Source organism: Canis lupus, chromosome 18 (genome assembly GCF_048164855.1).
Source record: "Canis lupus baileyi chromosome 18, mCanLup2.hap1, whole genome shotgun sequence".
NCBI classification, from domain to species: domain Eukaryota; kingdom Metazoa; phylum Chordata; class Mammalia; order Carnivora; family Canidae; genus Canis; species Canis lupus.
Window position 1 is genome coordinate 41,121,552 of NC_132855.1, and position 25,551 is coordinate 41,147,102.

The following is a 25,551-nucleotide window of genomic DNA, read 5'->3' on the forward strand; positions in this document are numbered from 1 at the left end:
CTGTAATAACATGACTAACTGAGGCTGAGGCTATGGCAAATGTCTGTGAGGAGAGGAAAGGCTGTGCTCCCGGGACCCTGGCATCTTGGAATTCGAACTATGGTGAGGAGAGTTAGTTGTATATGAATGAGACTTTGGGCTTGGGAGGACTCTGGCTCATCCCTTTTTGAAGAAAGCCAATACTGGCATTTTGTTCATAATTGAGGAATCACATATGCTCTCAACTAGGTTTAATTAAATGCCTACGGGGAATGAAGATTTTTCTGTTATGAACCTGTAAAAGGATTCCAAGAAATCAACATCTTTGCTATTTTTTTTCCCTGAAACCTTAACCGGAAGACTTAATCCTTAGTAATTAATTAAATTCTCTTGAGTCCTGACAGGAGAGTCTGAATCAGAATTGAATTAGAGGCCAAACCACCTTTAAATTCAGGAACAATTATACCTTAACAACGGAGGCAGAATGTTGGCCATAAAGGGTAATTAGATATAGAAATATCTGATATGTGACTAAAACTGTTCTGTTTTTTATTTTTAACAAAGAGACCATGCCCCTAAAAGGGAACTTGTGTTCACATGAATAAAAGCCTCTTATGCTGATCTTATAAAATATAATTTGTGATGATTCTGCCTTAATGGTTCAGGAAAACTGATTTCAGACCAGGAAAGTAATAGCAAAATATTAGTAGGATGCTTCCAAGAGAGTTTCCTACCAGCTTCCTACTAGAGGCAAAGGCCTATTGGGTAGAGTAAATGACAGATTTTGAAATGATTTACTTACAGAGGGTCCAGGAGGACCAGTCCGCCCAGCAGCACCAGGGAAACCAGTAGCACCCTAAGAATCAAGCACATTAAAATTCCACAATCAGTGCCAACTCTAGGGATTTGGGTGAGATGGAAATTTCTCCTTCAGCTAGTCCTCAATACACATGACTGAGGATGGACCACGGAGTAGGCAGAGGCAGCCTCATACAGGGTATTTTGTAACAAGGACCCCGAAGACCCTAGATCTCTGTACATGCATATTTTTCATAAAGGCTCTAATGTTCTGTTTTGAAATGCTATTTGTCAGCATGATGGTTCTAAGAACAAGATAGTAGGACACGAGGCTCTTATTACACATTGTTGTGTATTCATTAATAAGTACCTTAACCACCTGGCTGGGCATGAAGGAAATGGACACTGGATAAGTACTTATGTTTACAGAGGAGGGTACAACAGAAGACCAAGAGTATTAATTGCTGTCTGAGGAGAGCAGGAAGGAGTCAGTGCAGTTTATTCCTAGGGAGGTCTGGGTCTTTAAGGAGTCAGTGTAACAGCACTGGGTGCCAAGAGAAGGGGCATGGTTGGGCAGAAGAAGGGGGGGGGGCACATCAGCAAAAGGATAAAGGGTACCAGAGAGATTATTTTTACCCATTTCACAACTAACCAACCCAGGGTTAACTTTGGTTATGACTTCAGGTAAGGTGGTAGCAACCGACACTGCACTGAGTTCCAGTTGGGATTAAGTTAATATCCCATGACCTAATGGTAACTTCAATATCAGATTTTCTCTGAAAAACATGAACTTGGATCTGAAGAGTCTCCTTGTTAAAGTTTAGGATTAACCCAAAACCTCCAAGCTTTCAAGTTGTTTTCAATAAGATTCTAAAGAAAGCAATGTTAGCAGGGTCCATTATAAATACTCACAGGGGGGCCACCATCACCACGACTTCCAGCAGGACCAGGGGGACCATTTGGACCCTAAAAGGAAACAAAGAAAAAGATGGGGTCAAACCACAAGACAATGCTTATTAATGTTTATTTTCTCTTCAAAGGCGTTAGTTAGTCCCATGTCTATTAGGAACAAATCCAGAAATTAAAAACGATTATCTGTGTCATAAAATAAATGTCCTGACTTCAGTGTTACCCACCTCATGGGGGCTACCAAAAAAGTACGAGGATACAATGTTTATGAAAAGTTTACAAATTATAAAGTGGAATGCAAAGGTTAATTCTTATTTTTTAAATCACCTTCTATCTAGTATCTTCCTGGTATACAGTAGGCACTTGATTGATGTGTGTTGGATTACAAGATTTCATGGGTAACGACACAAGCCATGTTGACCACCAATGAATTCAACTTACAGATGGGCCGGCAGATCCAATGGGGCCTGTGGGACCAACGGGGCCATTTTCACCCTTGGGCCCTTTGGTTCCTCTCTCTCCCTTAGCACCAGGTTGACCAGCAGCACCCTGTTAGAAAGGAACAGTTGTGGTCAGGTATTGCAGCTCACTCTGCTTGCCAGCTTGGGATGTTTTCAGATTAACCTTCATCCTAAGGATACTCACAGCAGGACCAGCAAATCCATTGGGGCCAGCGGGACCAACCTCACCACGTTCACCCTAGGAGGGAGAAGGGGTTTGAGAACATCATGGCAACCTTAGATTCATTAATGTCTAAAAATTATGAGTGTCCCAAATGGCCCAGGTTTCTACTTACAGGGCTACCACGAGGACCAGCAGGGCCAGCGGGACCGGCAGGACCAGCTTCACCCTGTAAGGGGACCAAAGATGAGTTTGTTAATGTGCTTCACATTGATGCTCAAAGAGCAGGTGGGGAGAGGAATCAGTGGTAGACAGTAGGCTCTTGTCAGAGTTTGGAGTTGTGTCAGAAGAGAAAACTAATGCACATCTCAGGGAGTGAAATAAAAGGGATTTTTACTGTGCTTAATGTTGTATTCATTTTGGGGGCTGAAGTGGTATTGGTCACAGACTTGCAAAAACACCATAAATCAGTGCCCACAATGCTAGGAGGAGGACGTTTTAATTTTTAGATGGACACAGAGCTGATCTATTTGCTGCAATCTGTGCAGTACAATAAATAAGGTCTATTTTAAGTGGACTGTTCGATGCGAAATGGGCACACTATGTATTTTATTGATTTTTTACAATTGAAGGCTTTGAGGAGGCTTGGTGCATTAGGATATTGTTAATGGGCAACAGGAAAGTCTTTAAAACAAATGATAGGGATTAAAGTATAGATCAGATAGTTGGCACATCTATAGGAAGGGAAGGAGAACTTTAAACACATAGCATTTGTTTCCTGCTGCCCCATCACAACAGACAGGTTTTTAAATAAGTAGGCTTTATACGGAGTCATAAAAATGAATTGCTGGGGCTCTCCGGGGCTAGGGCAGGCAGGAAATTTTAGATACTACTATTGGCCCAGAGAGTGGCAAGTCCAGGAAAATGAACACTTACCCGGTCACCAGTGGCTCCGGCAGGACCAGGGGCACCCATGGCACCAGGAGCTCCCTGGTACCAAAAGGAAATGAGTCTTGTTAATAACACCCCCAGACCAGCCAAAGTGATCCTTGCCATTCTCCCAGCCCCCTGACTGTGTTTATACAGTAACCGAACACTCTCACTGCATGCTCTGGGTGGCCTTCAAGAAAGCTTTCAATGTACTTCTGTTCTAATGATCAAAACTCTTAGACGCAGCTCTCTGGAAGAAGGTACCTCAGCGATAAAGGTGATAGAAATGTGTAAGTCAAGGGCAGGTTAGGAATTGGGGAGATCTGAACTCTCTGCTCTTGTCAAATTCCCTGGAGAGCGGCAAATGAGTAGGCTTGTTTGAAACTGCCAGGACTGTGTGATTCAGAGAAAGGACTATTATCCATGTGCCAAAGTGAGTTATCAGGTCTGAGGGAGGTGAGAAGGAGGACCAAGGTAGCCGATGGTATGGAAGAGCCACGTTGCCAATGCTCTAGGTAAGGTTATTATACCTTTACGGGATCATCTTTGGCATCTCCATGGCATTAACTACTAATCACGGGGGCTGCTCTTTGAGTGATAAATTCTTAGGGCACACATTTGAATAAATAGGACCTTGTTAGAGGTTCTGGCTTCTTAAAAAGTAAGAGTTAGTTTTTTTGTTTGTTTTTTTGTTTTTTGTTTTTTTTCCCGAAGTCCTATAATAACTTAAACAATCAAAGTTCTATTAAACCTAGAGATTTCAGTTTAGAATTTGTATTTGGTCGAGTTAACACTAAGGAAGGTAGAAAACTCAGGTTATGATTTCCAAAGGGATAAGATCTTTCTTTTGAAACATGTGAAAAGATACTACTTTTCACAGATCCAGAAAGGAGAGGGCTACTCTCACTAAACCTGGATCCTTCTTTCGTCAGTTCTATTTTGGAAAGCTGCTCAACTCAAATCAAGTAAAAGGTGAAAAAACAACAACAACAGTAATCTAAGTACAAATGAACAAACAAAATTCTACTCACACGGGCGCCATCTCTGCCTGGGTTACCAATTTCGCCTCTGAGACCGGTTTCACCCTGAAAGTATAAAGCAAGAGCAACTTTTTGTTTTCTGACCAAATTTTTGAATCAGAATTAATCTGAAGGCTCCTTTATTTATTTTATTTTATTTTATTTTATTTTATTTTATTTTATTTTATTTTATTTTTTACAGAAAATGTTATTCACCTTCAGTCATTTAATATTTACTAATGTCCCTATTACTCTACAGGATGTTGAATGGGAAAAAAATGTAAGGAAAAAATAATTCAAGGCTCTCTCTAGATTACTGCTAAATATTCTTTTCTAATTTCCATACACTCTCCTGAAGCATAATCAAGCAAGGTACAAATTCATGCGGACAGAATTATAAGGCAACATCACAATGGGCTTCAGTGCCTTATCACTCTTATGGCATAACTAATGCAGCAGCACGGTTGACAGCTGTTCAATATAGCTTCTTCCCATTAATTAGGGCAGGATGAGGCATTATTGTTAGTGGCATTAAAATGAGCCTCATGTATTACTCAACACCATCTGTTTGCGTGAAATTCCATGGTAGCAAGGAATTTTGCCAGATTAGAGAGTTTAGAAATGCGATGGTGCTAGGTGGCAGAGGGGAGCGCACAGAGGTGGACAGCGAAAGGCCACCAGGCCACCTACCAGGAATTGCAGCAAACACACAAACTGGGCAACCCTGTGCAGCCCTGCTTTGCTCCAGTTCAACCACACGCACGGAGGCCCAGCACTGAGAGGGTACCTTTTCTCCCTTGCCTCCAGGAATGCCGGCAGCACCCCTCTCTCCTGGGAGTCCACCGGGACCGGACGCGCCAGCGGTGCCCGGGGCGCCAAGCACGCCAGGTTCACCCTTGAACCAAACACACGTGAGAGCCATGATTGCGGTGGCCAAAGAAGAAGACTCGTGAACGATTCCAATTTCAACATTTAATAGATCGCACTCTTGCCTGCTTAGGGACACAAAGGAAGGTTATTGAAAAGAAGGGCGCCTGTCCCAGAAGGAGGTGCCGTTAATGACACCGTGGGCTGAAGAGCAGAGAAGGGGGAGTGGGGGGCTGTGATTTTTCTATAACCTGCTCCCGGTCGTCTTCGGGCAGGCAGGCAGGCGTGGGAAAGAAGAGGCTGGGACAATGCGGGGCAGAGAGTGAAAAATGTTTGCCCACAAACCTTTCTTAAGGATAAGTCTCTTAGCCCACGCAGGAAATATGGAGAGAAACCTCGTCAACTGGGGAGATGTTTACATTTTAATTTCCTTAAGAGTGGGGACTATAGCATCCACTTTATATGAAAACCCCACCATTCCACACACTTCAAACCTATCGACTAACTTCTAAGATAGAACTCTCTGAAAGTGCTATCCTCCGGACGGTGTTTACTTTCTCGCTTCCTCCCGCCCTCTTAGCTTTTGACATTTTTTTTCTAATATCCTTCCACCTACCAAAATAGCTTTTTGCACCTAATCTTTACTTTTTTTTCCCTCCCCTCTTGAAAGTTAAGAACCAGCAGTAATAGGAGTTGCCTTCTCTTTGCTGTGGTTAAAGTCATCTGTTTTTCAGAAATGTGTCTAGAAAATTCTACCTATTTTAAAATCTAAACCACAGATTCTACTTTGAAACTCAAGTTGTCAAGCTTATGTTTGGGGGATGAATGTACTGTCCGGTTAACTTTTATCTCCCTCATTAAAATTCAGACTATGAGTGGGAAAAATAAGAGAGGTGACAAAACATGAGAGACTCCTAACTCTGGGAAATGAATAGGGGGTAGTGGAAGGGGAGGTGGGTAGGAGGAGGGGGTGACTGGGTGACAGGCACTGAGGGAGGCACTTGACGGGATGAGCACTGGGTGTTATGCTGTATGTTGGCAAATCAAACTCCAATAAAAAATACATATTAAAAAAATAAAGCTGGAAATATATATAAAAATTAAATCCAGACTACCTTTGGAAATTTTACTCTCTGAAGCAGGATGGTGAGAGGGTGAAACTTTGTTCCCTAAAAATAGTGTCCAAATGTATGTGATGTTTCTAGATGAAAACTAAAGTATAGGGGCACCTGGGTGTCTCAGTGGTTGAGCATCTGCCTTAGGTTCTGGTCATGATCCCGGGTCCTGGGATCGAGTCCCACATCGGGCTCCCTGCACAGAGAACTAGCCTATGACTCTGCCTCTCTTTCTGTGTATCTCTTATGAATAAATAAATAAAATCTTTAAAAAAAAAGAAAGGAAACCAAAGTATAAACCATGCAATGACACAAGAGTAAAAGCCCATACTAATTCATTTATGTGTGTAGAACACTGGGATTTTCCTTCTTTTGGAATAATTCAGGTCCACTGGAATCAAACAGTCATTTACGGTAATGGAAATCATCACAGAGTTGGAAATAAAAAATATCTGAAAAGCAATTCATTTACTATTGGAAATGATCTAGTTACTCTAGAGGATAGTGGGCCAAAGCAGCAATATAGAACAGAAAATGTTACCTTGTTTCCATCGGGCCCAGGGGGTCCAGAAGGACCTCGGCTTCCAATAGGACCAGAAGGACCAGCAGCACCACTTTCTCCAGGGGGACCACGCTCCCCCTGTGAGAAAGAAAAAAGAGAGAAAGAGAGAGAGAGATTAGAAGAGTTGTACTGTTCACTTTCAGAGATACCATTTTACACATCAGAGTTTATATACTTTTTTAGCTTTTGAATCCTGGTTTTGCCATTAACAAATTATAATTTTTTCCCCTTAATTTCTCTAGTAGTAAAATGAATGAATGGGATGAGATAATCTCTAGTCTCATTCAGCTTTAATGTTCTGTGGCTACAACTCCAGAATGTTTTTCTTCTAGAGTACAATATTCAAATTTGGAATTAATTCTTTTTTTTTTGTCTTTTTGGTAATAGATTCATAGGTAAAAATAGATGCCAGTTATGCATGATATTCATAGGGAAAGATTGTGTCATTTTATAATAGCAATGCTAGGTGTAGATAGGATTAGACATTCTCATATCTACCCCCCTTTTAATAATCCTATGCAATAGGATTATTGTTATAATATTTATAGTGATGTAATAGTTGATGTAATAGTTATAATATTTAACAGGATATACATATATATGTGTTTGCCTGCATGTGTATACCTACCTATCTATATTTCTCACAATTGCATAGAAATATCACCATGAGAGGTTATTCCTTGGTCCAGAGTATTTAACATGTATGCAAATAGTATTTAACAGTCTGCATTGCAACTGTTTCAAAGGCCCTTGTTATACTTATGGTTCTATGATACTAAATTTGTTTGGGCATCCTAGATATATGGTAACTAACCATATAACAGGATACTTGAGGGGCAAACTCTGTGACCACACAGACAAACTAAATCTGTTTTTTTTTTTGTTTTTTTGTTTTGTTTTGTTTTGTTTTTGTAAGAGCAAATTCATGGTTTCAGCTTTAGACTTTGAACATCAACACACATTGCAAAAATCGATTTTGAATCTTAGTAAGATATTACCTTTCCTTGGCTCAGGTTGAGCCACTTTCACAAATATATCATACTTGTCTACATAAATTACTGAATATAATACATATATTATAATCACATATGTATAATGTATATATGTATAAGAAATATAAGCGTTTCTTATAACTGTGTGGGTTTGGGCTAAGAAATATGAATAATTAAATTTAAAAAGTCTACTTTCAATTTAGAAATCAAATGTTCTCTACAGATTATGTTTGACTGCAGAACAATATCAGGAATTTGTCACAAGGTCATCAATAGCTTTTAAGAGAAAGCACTACTTGTTTTAAAAACACATCGCCAGAAGTTTAAGAAAGTTAATTAAATAATACTTACTCTTGGACCAGCAGGACCAGGAAGACCAAATTCACCAGGGAGACCCTAAGCAAAACACGATAAGAGATAAATCATGAAATGTATGTATGTTCTCGAGGTCCACTTATGATTATGATATTTAGGTAAGTTTTGAAATAGCCAAACAAAGCCAGCTAGGCTCTAGCTCCCTGAGTGTATAAGTATAGGGCTATTAGGAGCAAGAGAATTTTCAGGTGTATATAGACAGATACAAAAAGTGAGAATTCCACTGATATCAAAGATATTTCTATGCTAGAACATGGTATCAGGAAATTTAGGTTTCCATCACTTAGTCTATATTACTTTAAAAAAATGATAAAACAGACTATCTCATTTGATAATATAAATAATGATAGACAATATCAGACATTGCCTATTTTTAGTTATATAACAGACTGCTTTCTTAATAGAAATGATCATATTCTGCACATTACCTAGTTAATTGTATACCCAAGTGTATCTCCTTTATTACTGACCAGCTGTCTCCTTAATGTGCCTCACTGTTGACAAAGGAGACCAGGCCACAGAATGTAACTGAATTGAGGCACATTCATCACAATTACCAGAGAAAATGACTCAGAACTCCTGCCCTGATTGTGGCTAGCAGTGTCATGTCTGAATGCCAAGAAAAACATTAAATGCAATTTTTCAGGGTCTAGTTTGATGGAAAAGCAGTGCATTTACTTTTTCACTATGGGAAAGCAAATAATTTGCATGTTAAAGTTACCAAGAACAATACAAAAAGTAAGGCCATTAAATGGAATGTTCATTGATAATATTTTCCTTTCATAATGCAGCGTTTCATTCAGTTTTTAAAACAAAGGAGTTGTTATTCCAAGGAGCATGAGTAACTGGGTGTATTCTCTCCAAAGTACCAACGTAAGTAGAACACTATCATTAACATATGAAATACGAAGTTTCTTTTTACATATTATAATTGCACTGCACTAGGGCATTCTTTATGGGAGAAGTCCCAAGTTTCGATAATTCTACCATCACTTGTTTTACTCACCCTTTCTCCTGGTTTGCCAACTTCACCAGCTGTACCTGCGGGGCCAGGCAGACCCTAGATGAAAAAAAAAAAACCCACAAAATCTCAATCTTCTGGCTCTCTTTAGAGGATTTGAGAATGACTGGGTTTTTCTGGATACTTTTTGATATCGACATGGTCACTAACTATTGTATGCTATTAAAGAGTCACACAGAAGTTTGCCTTGTAAAGGTGTATCCTTCCTTACGTTAGTTCTGAAATCAGGTTCTGTGTGGTGGGGGAAGAGTTCTATGGTGATTTACAGCTGGATGATCTGACCAAAGGCAATGTTCTGTAGTTTTAGTTGACTTACCTGGAAGCCTGGAGGACCAGCAGGACCCTGTTCACCTTTTCCACCTTGGACACCCTGAAAGTAATAGTAAAAACAGCTTAAGTAGAAATGTATTGTCACCATTGCTGTCTACCTATATAACTCGTGGACTGGAAAAAGGAGATGGTCATTTGGTAGGACTGGATTCATTTGGGCAGTAGGAACAAGAATGGGAGAAATACTCACTTGTGGTCCAGGAGGTCCCTGAGCACCATTGTTTCCATCAGGACCTGGAGCACCCTAAAATATTTCACAGAAAGGCTCAGGGTTACCTGTGAGTCAGACAGTTTCAGAAGACTCGAAGCTTCGTGCATTACTTTCTCACCGCTTATGCTCTTTGCATGACTCATTGTGGGTCCCCTGCCTAAATACTAGCTTTTGGTATGGCTTGTGGGAAGTCCACGGATGGAGACCAATTTATGAAGACTAGAGAATGCATACTAGCATATGCATAGCTTTTTAATCACAGAAAAAATGAAATAAAAATCAAATGAGCCCATAAATAATTTTGACTGAATATACATTCTGATTTGTTAGAGCTCACCGTCCTATAAGTGCAGTTTAAAAAGGAAAATACATTTTGTGATGGCATAAAGGATCCTTGGGGATGGCATTTTGAAAAGGGGATGACATCATTATATCAGATGGCCTCAAAGGATGTGTGTTTCCTAAGTGAATATGACATAGGCAGATAACACGACAAAGTCAGCACCTACCCGAGCACCAGCAAGACCAGCATGACCTTTATCACCATTTTTGCCAGGATCACCCTATGATAAACATTAAAAAAAAAAGTCAAATTAACCATGAAAATTTTGAAATGTTACTTGTTTTTTTTTGTTTTTTGTTTTTTTTTAAATTCTCTTTCTTTTCTAAGGTTCCTAGTCTTTGAGTTCCGTTGGCTAAGGCACAATCCATCATCTTGCAACTCCAAGGACAAGAAGGTACACCTGTGTCCTCAGAGGCACAGACTCAGGAGATGGATTTCTAGCAGGTGTGCAATGATATATTGGAGATCAATTATGTGGTAGGTGGCTCGCAGTTTTCTGCGTTGAAAGGGACCCCTCCTCCCTATCTTGAGATAGAATGGACTGAGGGCAGGAGAGAAACCAAGTTTTAGTGAAACGTAAGCAAAGATGTGCCAAGCGAGAAGAGGGTGCGCTGTTCTTACAGTGGGGCCTTTGGGTCCAGGGAATCCGATGTTGCCGGGCTCTCCTCTTGCTCCCGCTGGGCCAATTGGTCCAGGCCTGCCATCAATACCAGGGAGACCCTGAAACCAAAGTTTATTTAAAGCTCACTCAGCATTGCACAGGGTCTCTCGACCTCACGCTGGTGAGGCTGCTGTAGGATGAAAGAGAATCATTTTCTGAATGCACAGAGCTTTCTGGTATAAAGTGTCAATAAATTATGAATCCATTTTCCTTTTCTAAATAGGATGTCAGTACACACACAGCCAAGTCAATCTCGTATGTGTCCAATCCCCTCTTTCCCCTCCCTTTCCATACCCTCATCACCCTCTTCAATTTCCCCTGCCATGTTTTTCTTTTTCCTTCCCTCCTTTCAGTCCTGTGTTCATTTGGACTCCATAATTACAATCTACTCCTTCACGTTCCCAGATGATGTATGTGGCTGATATTTATTTTCAGTGTGTTCATGTATAAATAAGCCACAGAATAGACTTGATAAGGGTGCAATAAGTGTCCTTGAAAATATAATGGAAAATGAGCAATTCTTACCATGGGACCTTCTTTACCAGCTGGGCCAACATTACCAGGGGCACCAGGAAAACCCTATAAAATAAATGAGGATGCTTTCATGTTGGCACTTTAACACACGTGCTTGAGGCTCCCATTTATTAAAATCTCACAAAAGCACTACCCCCCCCCCCCTTCTTGTTGGTTGCACAGGGTAAATCATTAGGGGTATTAGCCACTGGCTGGAAGGTATGAAAAGAGCTCTGAAATATTTCTTCTCTCCCTTCTTTATGCCTTTCTTTTTATTGGAGTTTAGTGCAACTGATTCATTTATAGATATCTCAAGAAACTGTGAAGCAACATACTATATGGGCAAAATGTATCAAGTTATTTACCTCATAATAGAAAAACAAATACTTTTAGTAAGCAATTTTCAAAGGGGATTTTTTATTGCTATATTTGGTGTCTTTATTACTTGTTTATGGTACAATTACAGATGATATTCATCCATAAGAGATAATGGAAGCAAAAAAAAATCACTCTATTGCTATGGATTAGAGTGTCTACGAATCTAAAGGTCATTTCTCCATGGCTAGTGTGATGCTGAATACATTATAGCACTTTGTGATTGCTAGAAAAATGATTTCACTTATGAATCTAATACACTGATAATGTATAGTCCTAATACGTTTCATGGACACCTTATATAAAACTCACAAATTGAGATAAAAGATTCATGCTGATAGGAGAACCCACCTAATTTGGATATATTAAAATAAATCTATTTTTCCAAAAACCTCACAGCCATTGGATCAAGAAATAAATAAGAAATTTATGAACTAACCAAATTTGTAAAAATATCTCTGGGCTTTGATAAAGTTAAATTAAAAAGGCAATCATCAGCAAATCTCCTAACAGATTTACTTTGGATGATTTTTCTATTGTCTTCAGATATTAATCATCCCTTCAAAACAGGAAATGGTGCCAGGTGTGACTTGCTCAGAATCAATCAGAAACTTACTCGGGGTCCCATGAGGCCAGGCTCTCCAGGGCGACCAGAATCTCCATTGGGACCGCGGACACCAGCAGGGCCGGTGGCACCCCGAGGGCCGGGAGGACCCTAGTAAACAGAAGGGAGAGCGGAAGGCGCTGAAGCGAACGACACACCCACAAAAAGAAGTGTCAAATTCCTTCCTTCCCCGGGAATGAATAATGGAAAGCTTACCATGACACCAGCTCGGCCATCAGCTCCAGGAAGACCACGAGAACCAGGACTTCCCTGTAAGAAAGTGCGTGAAACAGAAAGAATTGGGAAAAAACCCTTAGATCCAATAGGGCAGCATTTATTGAAACATGGCTTGCATGCAAAGAATCTTGATACCCTTAAGGGAGAGATACAAATAAAAAACCAAGCCAGAAAAGAAAACTTCACCCAAACCCCAAAGGAATGTGTGGAGGAGGCATTCTACAAAAATAGGTCAACATTATTTCCAGACCAAATTGAGAGTCACTGATTTAATAAGGCAGATGGAAAGCAGATGCTCCCTTCGTCTAGAAAACGTTTTCAGTAATTCTGACCAATTCCCAATGAAAGAGTGTCATCAGACCCCTCTGGTGTGTCTGGGTGTCAAGAGCATTTGGAACCTACTCTCAGCCCAGGAGGTCCAGAGGGCCCAGCAGATCCAGCTTCACCATTGGGGCCTCTCTTTCCTTCTTCACCACTGGGACCAGGAGGACCTTGGGCACCAGCAGAGCCCTGTTTAATGAAAAAGGCAAAAGAGGAGCGAACAGGAAACATCATTTTCATGTCATATGCAGCCAGAGAAAAAGGAATCACTTTTTTTTTTTAAGTAGAAGTATGACTTTTTGGATTAAAAAGGTAATAAATCCATAAAATTGTGATTAGAGAACTACTTACAGGCTCACCCTTGTTGCCACTTTCTCCTTTGGAACCAGCTGGCCCAGGCTCACCCTAGGGTTCGATACAAAACAGTGGTCAAATGACAAACATTTGTCACAACCCTCTCACGACAAACATCTTGGAATAGTTATGGATCAAGATAAAGAAAAGTTCAAGTTCTGTAAGAAATGTGCCCAGGTTCATATTTAAACAGCTTACAGGGGACTGGCTTAGTTGGAGGGACAAGAGTGGTATAGAAATGTACCTCACTGACCTTTGGGTAATGTTCTAGGATAGCAGGAGGGGTATGTGTGTGAACAGACATACATGTACATGCTCTTGTAGAAGAGATACAAACTAAAAATGCCAAGGAAAACCCCAAAAGAATGATAAGACCACAAGAAGGAAGTGTAGATGGTGACAAATGATGGCAGAGTTGGCATTGAAGGGAGATGAAAGCTGCAGCCATGACCACTTACAACAAGTCCTCTGGCACCAGTAGCACCAGCGGCGCCAACAGGACCAGGAATCCCACGGGGTCCAGGGAGGCCAGGAGCCCCAGCGACACCGGGCAGGCCCTGTGAAGAAAACGCAGCGTGGTCTGTCACGAGGTGACTGGCAGAGGAGGCGGGGCCTGTGAGAGTGCCTTGAACGCCGAGCAGCACAGGAGAGCTGTATACTCACAGCAGCACCCTTAGCACCAGTCAGGCCGTTGGCTCCAGGGTTACCCTGTGAGGAAAAAGAAAGGAGAAGGCTCTCTGTTGGCAAGGGTATTTCTGTTCTTCTTTGACCCACACCTTCATTTTTTTTTTTTTTTTTTTGCCTGCTTCCACTCCAAGAGGTTAATGACAGTGGCTACTTACAGGGGGTCCAACGGGGCCGGAAACACCTGGAAGACCCACTTCACCACGGGGACCCGCGGGACCAGCAGGACCGGGGTTACCAACAGGTCCGATTTCACCCTAACGGAGGGAAGGCACTGAGGCATTAGTGTGCAAATAATGAAGCAGCCTATCTCCATTTTTTTTTTTTAACTTTTTTTTTTTGATTTTTTTATTTATTTATGATAGTCACAGAGAGAGAGAGAGAGAGGCAGAGACACAGGCAGAGGGAGAAGCAGGCTCCATGCACCGGGAGCCCGACGTGGGATTCGATCCCGGGTCTCCAGGATCGCGCCCTGGGCCAAAGGCAGGCGCTAAACTGCTGAGCCACCGAGGGATCCCAGCCTATCTCCATTTTGATGACACCAGGATTCATGAGCTTTGTTCGGAACTGTAATTATTTCCCTCATCTGGTTTGGCACACCACAGATTTGGATTCGGGTTCTTACTTTCCTGGCCTCGTTCTGCCCTCTTGGCTAGCATCGTCACCTGTCTCTGTCCCTCTGCGGCAGAGACTCTGGTTCTCAGCTAGCCAGTCCTCACTACTTTGGGAGTATATCCCAGAGGGGTCCCAGAAAACAAATGTCCTTGTTGGCTTTGGTTTCTATGCTCAGGGGCTCAAGTACAGAGATTCGCTCTATTTCAAGCTTGGAGTGAGAAAACGGGTCATTCTATAACTATTTTGAAAGGGGGACTAATTAAGTTTCCTGTTCTGTAATTATCTATCTACAAGCACAGTGCCTATCTTTCACATCACAATAAGAAGTGAGAATGGTGGGCAGTGTGTTTACCTTGGGGCCAGGAGCACCTGGGAAGCCTGGAGGGCCAGCAGACCCGATAGGACCCTGAAATCAAAGTAGAATGTGGTTAAGATATTTCCTCCCAGCAAATTAACAACACAAGACCTGAAGATTGAAGCGGCTTGGAGTGGCCCAATCTTATCTGATATTGGCAAAGAGAAAACTGACAGCTGGTCTGTTGTCATTAATACCAAAGGGAAGACGTTCAAGATATCCAGGGCGAGGTAGATTTTATGTTATGTATCAATGAAAAGCACTAGGGATACAAGTACTTATAAACAGAGCCTTTGAGAGACCTCATGGAACATTTGGTAAGGTATCCAAAATGGTGTTGTCTTATAAATTAATAAAGAAGAGAGTTCCCATCCCACACTCTTAACCTCTTCCAAATTCTTTGGTGTCAAAACTTACAGCAGGACCCACAGGACCCACACTTCCATCACTTCCACGGGCACCCTATGAAGAAAATAAGGAGACAAAGTCAAGAGGAAAGTCAAGTAGTAGTTACTAGAATTTTTAAAAGGATAAGGGACAAAAATGGAAGCACTCACAGCTGGACCAGGGGCACCGACACGTCCTCTCTCACCAGGAAGCCCACGGGCTCCCTAGAAGCAGAAATATTTTCAATGAAATCCAGAACGCTAATTTTAAAAATGTCACAGGCATCATTTGCTTTGTCCAATTTCCAACATGTGCAAGAATCCACTAGAAATAAATAGGTCTTGTTCTAATTCCAACTAAAAGGTAATGGATTTCAATTAAGTATGCAGAAAGTTATTAGAAAAATATCAAAGAATACAATGCCGAGGGAGATGGTAATTAGCAAAAACATTAAAGAAGTTCTAGCTTGCAAAGAGTGTACACGTTTGGATTTACAATCAAGTAATCGATACTTACTGTTTGACCTGGCGTTCCATTTTCACCAGGGGCACCAGGTTCACCCTACATGGAAAAGAAGCATTGAGTTTTTGTTCATTACAGGTATTGATTATTTTTTTTTTCTGATTGGGTCATTTTTATCCTATTACTTTAATTTGGACCATTTATATTTCATAATATTTCTTACACATATAGACTGTTTCTCAATTATGCCAATCACATAAATTTTTAAATTTCTAAAATATGAGTTTTTATATGGATAGTACCAAAAATCACAGTACGAGGGAGATGTGGTCACTTGAGGATTATGTACCCCAGCTCTAATATATCCCCTTCGATTTGGGATATCATTTCGACGAGGCTTATATGTTAGGAATGATATCATAGAAAGAGATGGCAGAGGATGAATTGCTTTCAATAGAACCATATTTACTCTCTTTAAACTTATTTTTTAACACTTGGTATTTTCATTTTTGTTAAAATGCATGGAAATTTAAAGCTTCATAATATTTTTCAGAGCTGTCTTATTTATTTCCAAGCTATATCCTTATCTTGAGTAAAAACCATGGTGGTGGCGGGTGAGGGGTGGCAGTAATTAAATAAAATAGCACATGTAAAGGAACTTTGCTTCTCAGTAATCTGATCAAGATCTGGAAGAAATAGATTTGAGAGATCCTTTAGGAACCCTTCATTTCTAGAATTCCATGTGAAGTATGTTCTTGGGGAATAAACACCAAGTCTGTTCTTTGAAAGTCAGGGATTCTAGCCTATGCGCTCCTCTAACTGCTAGATGTGGGACTTTGGGCAAGTCACTCATTCTCTCTGAGTCTCAGTTTCCCTCATCTGCAAAATGAGGGGGTCTCCAAAGCTCCTTTCGGCTCTAACATTTTATGATGCTGGGACTAGTAGTCTGAGCTATTACATTAGGCTCTAGGGAGAATGAGTTTGACCTTATCCATTTGTGTGGCAGCTGGAAAGTTAGAACAGATTCTCCATATTCATGTTCATTTCTGGTCCCGCTAGTATTCGTTACTCATTAATTTGTAATTACGTTGGTATTCACTTTAATATCACATTATCTCCTTAATAGGAGAGAGAACATTTTATAGTTGAAAACGCTGTCAGAGAAGAGCCTAGCCAAGAGATAACACACTTCTGAGACTTTAATTACCTAATTAAAATTTTTTTGAGTGTGCACAGATAAATCACAGGAAAGAGGTTGAAAAGTGTATTGTGACATGAATGTACCTATCTAATTAGTGCGTGGCAAAGGAGAATTTACAGTTTAAAATAACATAGCATTCTAATATCTGATTATATGTTTATTTACTTTTATTTTGGCTGCAGAGATTGGTTGAAATTGTAGGATAGGAAATGAAGGAAGAAACTATCGACATTATTTTTATCTCAACTGTTTAATAGATATTGAATTAAATAAACAGTATTAATAATTGGCCTTTTGTCACAGAATTCCATATCCTCACCATTGGAGGCTCTGAAATATTGAAGAGGAAATAAGATACTCTTAGAAATAAGAGTAGTCTTCATTAAGAATATACACTTTCTGACCATCATGGGGAATTACCAGTCAATTGTTTTAAAGATAATACTTCTGATTTAGTATTTACCTTCACGCCTGGAGCACCGGGCTGTCCCTTCAATCCATCCAGACCATTGTGTCCCTGAAATGCAAATTCTTATTCTTAAAATGCCATTCCATTATCGTGCTTGGTCAAATCCCAACCTCCTGAGTGAATCGTGCATGCACCGCTTCAGTGCACTGGAGGGTCTGGCACCCAGCAAACTTGCTCCATTGCCCCAGTTAAGTCACTAAACCTCCCTGCATTTGAAAGGGAAGGAACGAGAACTAGGTGCTCTCTTACATCATTTCTCTCTTTAATAATTTTACGATCTTCAGATGGTTATAAGTACCTCTTAAGTCATATGCCTTTTATACAATTTTCTCCATAGGGATCCTCAATTCTTGAAAGCTACGAACATACTAAGAAAAGCACACCCCACTGGACTTTTCAGCCATGTGAACTTTCTCTCTTCACTCTGGCGAATTCCAGGATTTTGGAAGCAAGTATGTGTCACACGGGAGTTTAAATATAGTTGACGCTTTTCCTAAAAATAATCAACATTTCCTCTCTTCTGGGTAAAGAATGTGCTCACCCTAATGCCCTTGAAGCCAGGAAGTCCAGGAGTCCCAGGGAAACCACGAGCACCCTTAAAAAGAAACACAGAAGAAGACAAATGATGTTTTCCTTCTAAATCAGAATACAATGATTTCTTCCCTTTCATTTCTTCTCACTGAAGTTCGAGCTTGGAATCAAAGACTAGGATATTTTAAAGCACAGAGCAGCAAATTAACTTGCTCTAATTTGAGTAACCGATACTATGGCATTTGTACAAAACACGATTTAGTTTACAGTGTGCTTGCTGTCATTAAGATGACATCCCTTGCATTAATGAAAACTGTATGCATTCTTACTAGCTTCCTTGACTTGTCAGATGCCTTCATTGAGGGGTACAGGTGGTCAAACATCTAGGTGGTCATTTAGACCCATCCCGGTTTTACCAACCATCTTGCATGCAAGATGCCTCTGATACCTGGACTGGATCCACTGGGATAGAAAGCTTACCTGTGGTCCAACAACTCCTCTCTCACCGGGTCGTCCAGGTTTTCCAGGGTGACCCTAAAACATGAAAGCATCATAGGGTAAGCTTTTTCTTGCTAAGCCATCAGCTGGAAGTCAGAACATCTTGGTTTTTAAAATATAGGAAAAAGGCATTCAATAAAGATATGGGTCCAAATATATATTTAATTAACAACGAATTTCCTTAAATACAAAACAAATTGAAATTTCATTAAAATAACATTTTCCATATGGGGAGAGTTATGTCAGGCACATTCAGCTTTTGGCAGAATACTTCATTTGAATCCAGAAATTCTTGTTGAGGCAGGAGTGTTTAAATGGCATTTTGGAAATGCTTATAAGTAAATACTTACATCCTCACCAGCCTTGCCAGGAGGCCCAGGTGGACCACGAGCACCCGCTGGACCCTAAGAAGATAGGAGACCAGTCATTTCATTAAGATTATATTAATAAACTTCTTGAAGAAGAAATTTACCATAAAGGGCAAAAATGTACTCACAGTTTGACCAGGTTCACCAGGCTCACCAGCAGGTCCTTGGAAACCTTGAGGGCCCTAAAAGAAAACAGTATGTCATACTCCACACCTTTCTTTAATTCTGTTTTTTTTTTCTTTTTTTTTTTTTTACATAAGAGAGATTACAAGCTTCCAATACTTACAGGAGCGCCAGATGCACCAGGTGGACCTCTAGGTCCCATCAAACCCTATAAAAAAGACAAGTATAGTGAGCACTGATGAGTTATCATGGCTTTGGTTTGAGTTAGATAGGATTAGCAGAGCAGTGCCACAGACATTTTGTGATAGATGGATAAGAATTATCCTGTTTTTTTTTCTTAGTTTTTGTTTCTCCCAGGAGGCTCTTAAGGACTGACATTTCCTCCACTCTTTCTCTGTCTTTGCTTTCACCTTTTCTCCTAACCCAAATCAGCAGAACACAATTGGATGGATGGCCACAGGTCCCTTTCATGCAGTTGGTGAAGCATTTCCATTTGGATGCCCTCGATCACAGGTCATCTCCCCATGTTATATTTGGCTAAGAGATTGGTATTTTTATCGCCACAAGCATGAATTGAAAAGGATCAAAAGTCCTTAATGATTAGAGGGAGGTTTGTTAAATAACCTAATTTAAGTCTCTTTTAAGGCCGTTGGGGACTCATGAAAATGTTAGACAAAAGTTAGGGGTGAAGGAAAAATAAAATATTAAAACATCCTCCAGGAAGGTTCTAATATCATTACTGAAAATGTGGCCCACAACAATAGCAGATTGTTCTTTCTTTTGTTCTCCATTCTGTCACATACAAGTGGAGTGAGATAGTGTTGCTAGCTTGAGAGCTAAATCCACATTCTTGACTCCTCTTTGTGGTAATCAGTGCCTGTGCAAGCTCTCCTGTAGGGGCCAGTTCCTTCAAGCTGAAAATATTGCATTGGCAAGTCTAGGGTAATTTGTTCATGACACATCAACCACGGGGACTCTGCAGGCAAGTCTGCCCCAATGTATTAATGCCTAGAGTGAAATAATATGGATTTTATTAAAAAGCACATCATCTTAATTATAAGAATTATTTGTTTGGTTTTAGAAATTGCTTCCACATTAAAAGAAACTGTCACTTTTCAATCAAAATAATTTTTTTAGGTATATATTAAAAATAATTTTCTTTGACACCATGAATTTTTAATTATATTCATTCATTTTTCCGCATATTTGCAACAATTTCATTTACATAAAGTGTAGTTTATTTTGTGGAGGCTGTGAGAGGGACGATGATTACTCATTAATTCAGAGAAGAACCCTGTGGGGTTTTATAGTTATTGATTTTCCAACATGGAAAATTATTTTAATACTTTATTGCTGCCTATCTTTCTTATTTGTGAGCCACATATCTGTTGATTACATATGTCTGTGACTGTGTGTGGATGTGCAAGCTTAAATTATATTTCACTGATATTTAAAAGTAAAACACTGTTTTATGCCCCCCAGAGAATGTTCCAAAGTCAGGGGAATCTGAAATCCATATTAATTTTCTGGGCTTATGTAGGCTATTTTATTAGTATTTTACTTTTTTCCCTTTAGCTTCTTCTTGAGGCATAGGTACTGCTTTAAAGCTGACTAATGTTCGGCATTAGCTGAAATGGCTAATTTCAAATATCCAATATAAACAAAGCCAAAGAAAATCTCTACTTCTTCATTTCAGATATGGATGTTTTAAATTACCAGGAAAAATCAGGAAATTGGAAATCATCAATTAAAGGCACATTACTTCTCAAGTGAGAGTTTTAATTTACAGAAAATATTATCTTGCCCTTATAGTGTATTAGCTTATTGCGGACCATTAGGTCCAGCCGAACATCTTCTTTTGAAGATAGAGAACTGAATGCATTGTCCAGGTAAAATTTATACTTGAGAGACCATGTTAACTTTAAATTGTAGTGTTTAACCAACTTAATATTTTTAGTTCCAGCAATTTTTCCCTTTTATGCATGCTAGTATATTTTGCATGCTCATGTGCTTTTTTTTCCCCTAACACATCTCACTAATGCTTGTTGGAAGGCTCACTTTTTAAAGATAGACCATCATCATCATCATCATCATCATCTAGGGAACTTTTCTAGATGTTACTCAAATTATGGTATATATTGCTAACTATTTGTGCTGAGTGATATGATGCTAAATTATACTCTTTTCTGTATGCACTTATAATTAATAGACTAAAAAGGGAATTTTTATCAAAAGGTATTAAAGGAAACATTTCCAGTATTGTTAACTCTTTCAGGGAGGGTGAGATTTTATCATATTCAGTGCTACATCCCTGATGCATTGTATAGTTTGCACTATACTATGCAAAGTACAGATAAATATTTGTTGAATAAATTGAAGTTTTATTCAAGTGCTAGATATGTGACACAGGGTATCGTTGAATATCAGACATCCTGCCTGGAGGTTAGTCCATGTTTTGCCATTAACCACCTCCATGGCCCTGTTAAATCTAAAACTCTAGCTATAGAACAAATGGGCTGGGGCTCCTGAGTGGCTCAGTCTCAAGCCTCCTGATTCTTGGTTTAAGCTCAGGTCATGATCTCAAGGTCCTGGGATGGAGCCCCACTCGGGCTCTGTGCTCAGTGCAGAGTCTGCTTGTCCCTCTCCCTCTCCCCGCCATCTCCAAAATAAATAAATAAAGTAAGTAAGTAAGTAAGTGAGTGAGTGAGTAAATACAATCTTAAAAAAAATAGGCTGGACTAGAACTTGTTGCTTCTTTCCAGAAAGATTATGGGACTTAATAGCTTCATGTCTCTAAGCTTAAAATTGTGAGCAGTGTTAAAGAGTATAAAAAAATTAATCAGAGTGATCACTCTTGAATTCAATTGATATATTTAAATTATGGTTACTATGTCCAGCGATTATTTACACACTGGAAACATGATTGTACAGAAAATTCAACCCCTAGATCTAGGCTTAAATTATTACAGATTTGAATACAAAAGGAGTTACTGCTTTTATGTGATCTAAGTATTGAGTTAGTTAACCTAGATAGCTAAGGAAATGGCAAAGTGAAATTTTTAACATAGAAACAAATTATCTATTCAGTCATTTTTTGGTCATAATTAAAAAGAAATAAGCATACCATTGGTCCAGGGCCAAGGCCAACTCCTTTTCCATCATACTGGGCTGCAAAGTTCTAGAGGGGAGAAAATACATTATATATATTAAAATTACTAGTTCTGTAGTTCACTTTCTCATCCTACTTGTAAAGATTTTTATGTTGTTGTTTAAAAGGGAGAGATATTTTTATATATTTTTTAGTTTATAATTCCATATTGAGCTAAGTTCCTAAAAAGTCAGGAGAAAATATAGGTTTAAAATTTAGTCCACATCTGGTTTGAAGTGGGAAGCTTCTCTACCTTATTTTTCAAACTCTTTCCTGCCCTGCCAATCACTGCTCCCCTCTCCCTACCTTCTACCTCTACACTGAGAAAGGGGAGCTTTCTATACTTTAAGTCCCTGGAGATCCCTGATAAATTAAGCAGAGACCAAGAGGTCACCTTTGCATTTCCACCTGTTGCCTGGCTCCTTCAGAACGACGCAAAAGTGACTGGGAGACCTTTTTCTTGCTGGAGTTTCAAAAAGGATGTAAAGAGTTTTGAAGTTTAGAGGAAAATTAAATTAAAATGCCCCTTGGAAGATTAAACTTTTAAAAAATAGTTCACAGTAATAACTTTACTGTTAAAGATCTCTCTTATAGTGGTAGATCTATTAAAGAAGGTGCTTTTTAATGCACTCAGTAGATAAGCAATCATAATAAGATCTTTTGGGGGAGAAAGGTCTTATTTTACTGGCATACAGTTGGGTATTAGAATCAGGCTTCTGATTCATAGTGCTAACCAATTAAGCAAATATGTTTTCCTTCCTGCAGTGAGGCCATTTGGCACTCATACCATTGTTAAAGACATAAAGCTAAAAGAAGATATTAATGAAAAAGGGAAATGTACTTTTCTCAAATTAGTTTCGAGCAAATTAAACCTAAAACTACTTTGAATGTTGGTTCAGCAGACTTCAAGCCAAGGAGAATAAAAAGAGTGGGATGTTTGTGAAATTGCTGAAGATCAGGGATTTCAGTTATAATTCAATCTAATCAAACTCTTTAATAATGCAACACCTCTTATTTGTACCCTACTGATGAAAGATATTAAATCCCCAAATTAAATAATAGTTGTGAGGGCTGCAGCTACCTTCAGTGAACACAGAGACCAGTCCTGTAATTGACAAGGGCTCAGAAAGAGAACAGGCAAAGGAAAATCTTGAATGAAGAAACCAAAGAAATGAAATAAAATGTACCAATATCCAAATAGCAGACTCTACCTTAACTACTGAAAATAAGTTCCACAATGATCCTTCCTCCAATAGAGGTAGAAGAAACTGAAGTTAGCTACAAGTTAGCAATACTTAGGACACCTTACCCCGCCAAGACCAGGGGGGCCAGGAGGACCAGGTGGACCAGGAGGGCCTGGGATACCATCGTCACCATCTCTGCCTGGTGGTCCTGGTGGACCCTGTTTTGTAAAAAGCGAATTATCATGGTTAGACAGATCCCATAGGAACCTATACATAAAAAAGGAGACCTAAGGATACATGTGGTAAGGTCAGTTGTTCAGACCTTTCAATGTTCAAGAAGTAAGTAAATTTAATATGCCGTTATTTATCACTAATTGAACTTCACTTATGACATGGGTCTCTTTTAGAAGGGGGTTTAGTGTCTGATATACAAAGAAGACACAAGACAGATGAGTTCCTCTGAAAGAGGGATACCTTAGTCTTTGAATATTAATTCATAATGGAGCTCCAGTATCCCAATAAAGGATGGAAATTATAGCTACAATTTATAATTCTATAAACTTCATAAGGAAAACAGTGCACAGTGAGTGATGTACTATGTATTTTGATTGTCAGTTTCAAACTGATGAACTTTTTCAGCTATTTTGGTATATAATGTATGAATGGTAGATTAATTGGTATGATAATTAATAAAGTTACTTTATCACAAGGTAGAAGATCCTGCAGATTTCCTACCATTAACGCTATTTATGTTGTTAAAGTAATTTACTGACATGATGCTACCTCTAATAGATTGATTGGAATACATTTTAGTCTGCACTTCTCAACAGATATAAGGTATAGGTATTTATACATTGGCAAAAGTGTCACATAATGTAGTTATACATGCCAAATATGCATAGCAGGAAGATCTAAGAATACCATGGATAAGCTGTAAACCTAACTTGCACATTTATGAATTTAGAAAGAAACATTGTTGACTACTGTTTCGCTACTATTCCCAGGCTATGTAAGAGATCTTACTTGAAGAGCAAACAAAACAACATGTGCAAAGAGAGGATTGTGGCGGTAGGCAGATACATTTCCATTATGCGTAAGTTGGACAGGTCAGCTGAAAACAAAGAAAGGCCATGCAAAGAATATGGCTGCTTTTAATAACTTTGCTTTCTAATAAGATAATCTTGATGTAAAAAACTATTGATTACATATAATAATACTCATTCACCTCTTCCTTAGGGCATTATCTGCTTAAAAAGTGGTGCAAATATCTGGATACATAGAACTCATAAACTGTCAGTTTTCTGTAGTTTCTAACATGTAGTGTTTAAATATGGTTCAAAACCTTTTTACAGTTCAAAAATTACACACCCTTTCTCCACGTGGTCCTCTATCTCCAGTTGGGCCCTATGAAGAAGACACAAACAGCACAGTAATAAATATCTAAGCAATTACCAGTGAATGAGCAAGCATTCTTGATAATAATTAGTCGCTAAGACTGATCTAAACACAATATCATGAGATAGTAGCTGCAAAAATGGCATAATACAACAACAAAAAAGTATATTGTTTTATTATAATTACATGTAATGTCTTTAAACTGGAGGACTAGAGGCTGCAGTCACCAGTCATCAGGCCAATATTATAACTATTTTTAGAAATATGATTTATGTGGATAAAATTACCATTTTGTTACGTCGTTAACAGCATATTTATATAGCCAAAGCCCTTTAAAATAAACTTTAATTTACTACCTATAATTAACATAATACTCATTCCATCTCCAGAATTAAAACAAGTCTTTTTTTCTTTAGTATGTAAATCACCAGTTTGTATAATATAAGTGTAATTAGAGATAATGCTGGAAGATAATAAAGCTTGGTTTTCTTAGACATCAAAGCTACTTTATTTTATGGTTTAGCTAATGCATATCCATGTGGGCAAAATCTTGACAAAGTATTTTCTTTCTGTAGTCTACTATAAATTCAGTTAAATTAGAAGTTATTTCTGATCATTTCAGATATTATGGAAAAGTATTGGACTCTTACCTTTCTTGCAGTTGCCTAGAAAAGAACAAGAAATAATTATGAAGAAAATTATATACTTTTTAAATGGCTCCCATTTCTGTGTAGTATACAAACATATCTACACGGTGTTGTGCATCCTATTATTTCAGTATTTCAAAGTATAATTTAAAATTTTACCAATAAATTAAATAGGTTCAGAACCAAAATGTATACTTATCTGTAATTATGCCTCAAATTCAATTCATGAGCTAAGAATTTGTTCCTAATACTCTTGCAAATGATTCCAAGAGAGTAACAAGATTTTCTAGTTCTGTGAAGTCTCCTGCTTTGTAGTAGCAGATGCTTAAAACCCAAACTTCCACAGG

General features: G+C 39.0%; 1 protein-coding gene across 1 annotated transcript in view; it reads right to left on the reverse strand.

Annotated features, from left to right (window-relative positions):
- Positions 1–25,551, reverse strand: part of COL1A2 (collagen type I alpha 2 chain) — a 36,029-nt gene that overhangs the window by 7,277 nt on the left and 3,201 nt on the right. The window contains exons 3-39 of the mRNA XM_072784129.1: positions 25,208–25,222; positions 24,531–24,566; positions 23,288–23,380; positions 21,955–22,008; positions 18,994–19,038; positions 18,836–18,889; positions 18,690–18,743; positions 18,322–18,375; positions 17,852–17,905; positions 17,305–17,358; positions 15,695–15,739; positions 15,349–15,402; positions 15,209–15,253; positions 14,789–14,842; positions 13,980–14,078; positions 13,801–13,845; positions 13,596–13,694; positions 13,135–13,188; positions 12,865–12,972; positions 12,442–12,495; positions 12,238–12,336; positions 11,259–11,312; positions 10,694–10,792; positions 10,239–10,292; positions 9,709–9,762; positions 9,505–9,558; positions 9,174–9,227; positions 8,144–8,188; positions 6,780–6,878; positions 5,044–5,151; positions 4,269–4,322; positions 3,244–3,297; positions 2,483–2,536; positions 2,332–2,385; positions 2,128–2,235; positions 1,690–1,743; positions 782–835 (exon numbers count right to left, since the gene is read on the reverse strand). Of these exons, the coding sequence (XP_072640230.1) occupies positions 782–835; positions 1,690–1,743; positions 2,128–2,235; positions 2,332–2,385; positions 2,483–2,536; positions 3,244–3,297; positions 4,269–4,322; positions 5,044–5,151; positions 6,780–6,878; positions 8,144–8,188; positions 9,174–9,227; positions 9,505–9,558; positions 9,709–9,762; positions 10,239–10,292; positions 10,694–10,792; positions 11,259–11,312; positions 12,238–12,336; positions 12,442–12,495; positions 12,865–12,972; positions 13,135–13,188; positions 13,596–13,694; positions 13,801–13,845; positions 13,980–14,078; positions 14,789–14,842; positions 15,209–15,253; positions 15,349–15,402; positions 15,695–15,739; positions 17,305–17,358; positions 17,852–17,905; positions 18,322–18,375; positions 18,690–18,743; positions 18,836–18,889; positions 18,994–19,038; positions 21,955–22,008; positions 23,288–23,380; positions 24,531–24,566; positions 25,208–25,222 (2,322 nt within the window). The remainder of the gene's footprint in view (positions 1–781; positions 836–1,689; positions 1,744–2,127; positions 2,236–2,331; positions 2,386–2,482; positions 2,537–3,243; positions 3,298–4,268; positions 4,323–5,043; positions 5,152–6,779; positions 6,879–8,143; positions 8,189–9,173; positions 9,228–9,504; positions 9,559–9,708; positions 9,763–10,238; positions 10,293–10,693; positions 10,793–11,258; positions 11,313–12,237; positions 12,337–12,441; positions 12,496–12,864; positions 12,973–13,134; positions 13,189–13,595; positions 13,695–13,800; positions 13,846–13,979; positions 14,079–14,788; positions 14,843–15,208; positions 15,254–15,348; positions 15,403–15,694; positions 15,740–17,304; positions 17,359–17,851; positions 17,906–18,321; positions 18,376–18,689; positions 18,744–18,835; positions 18,890–18,993; positions 19,039–21,954; positions 22,009–23,287; positions 23,381–24,530; positions 24,567–25,207; positions 25,223–25,551) is intronic.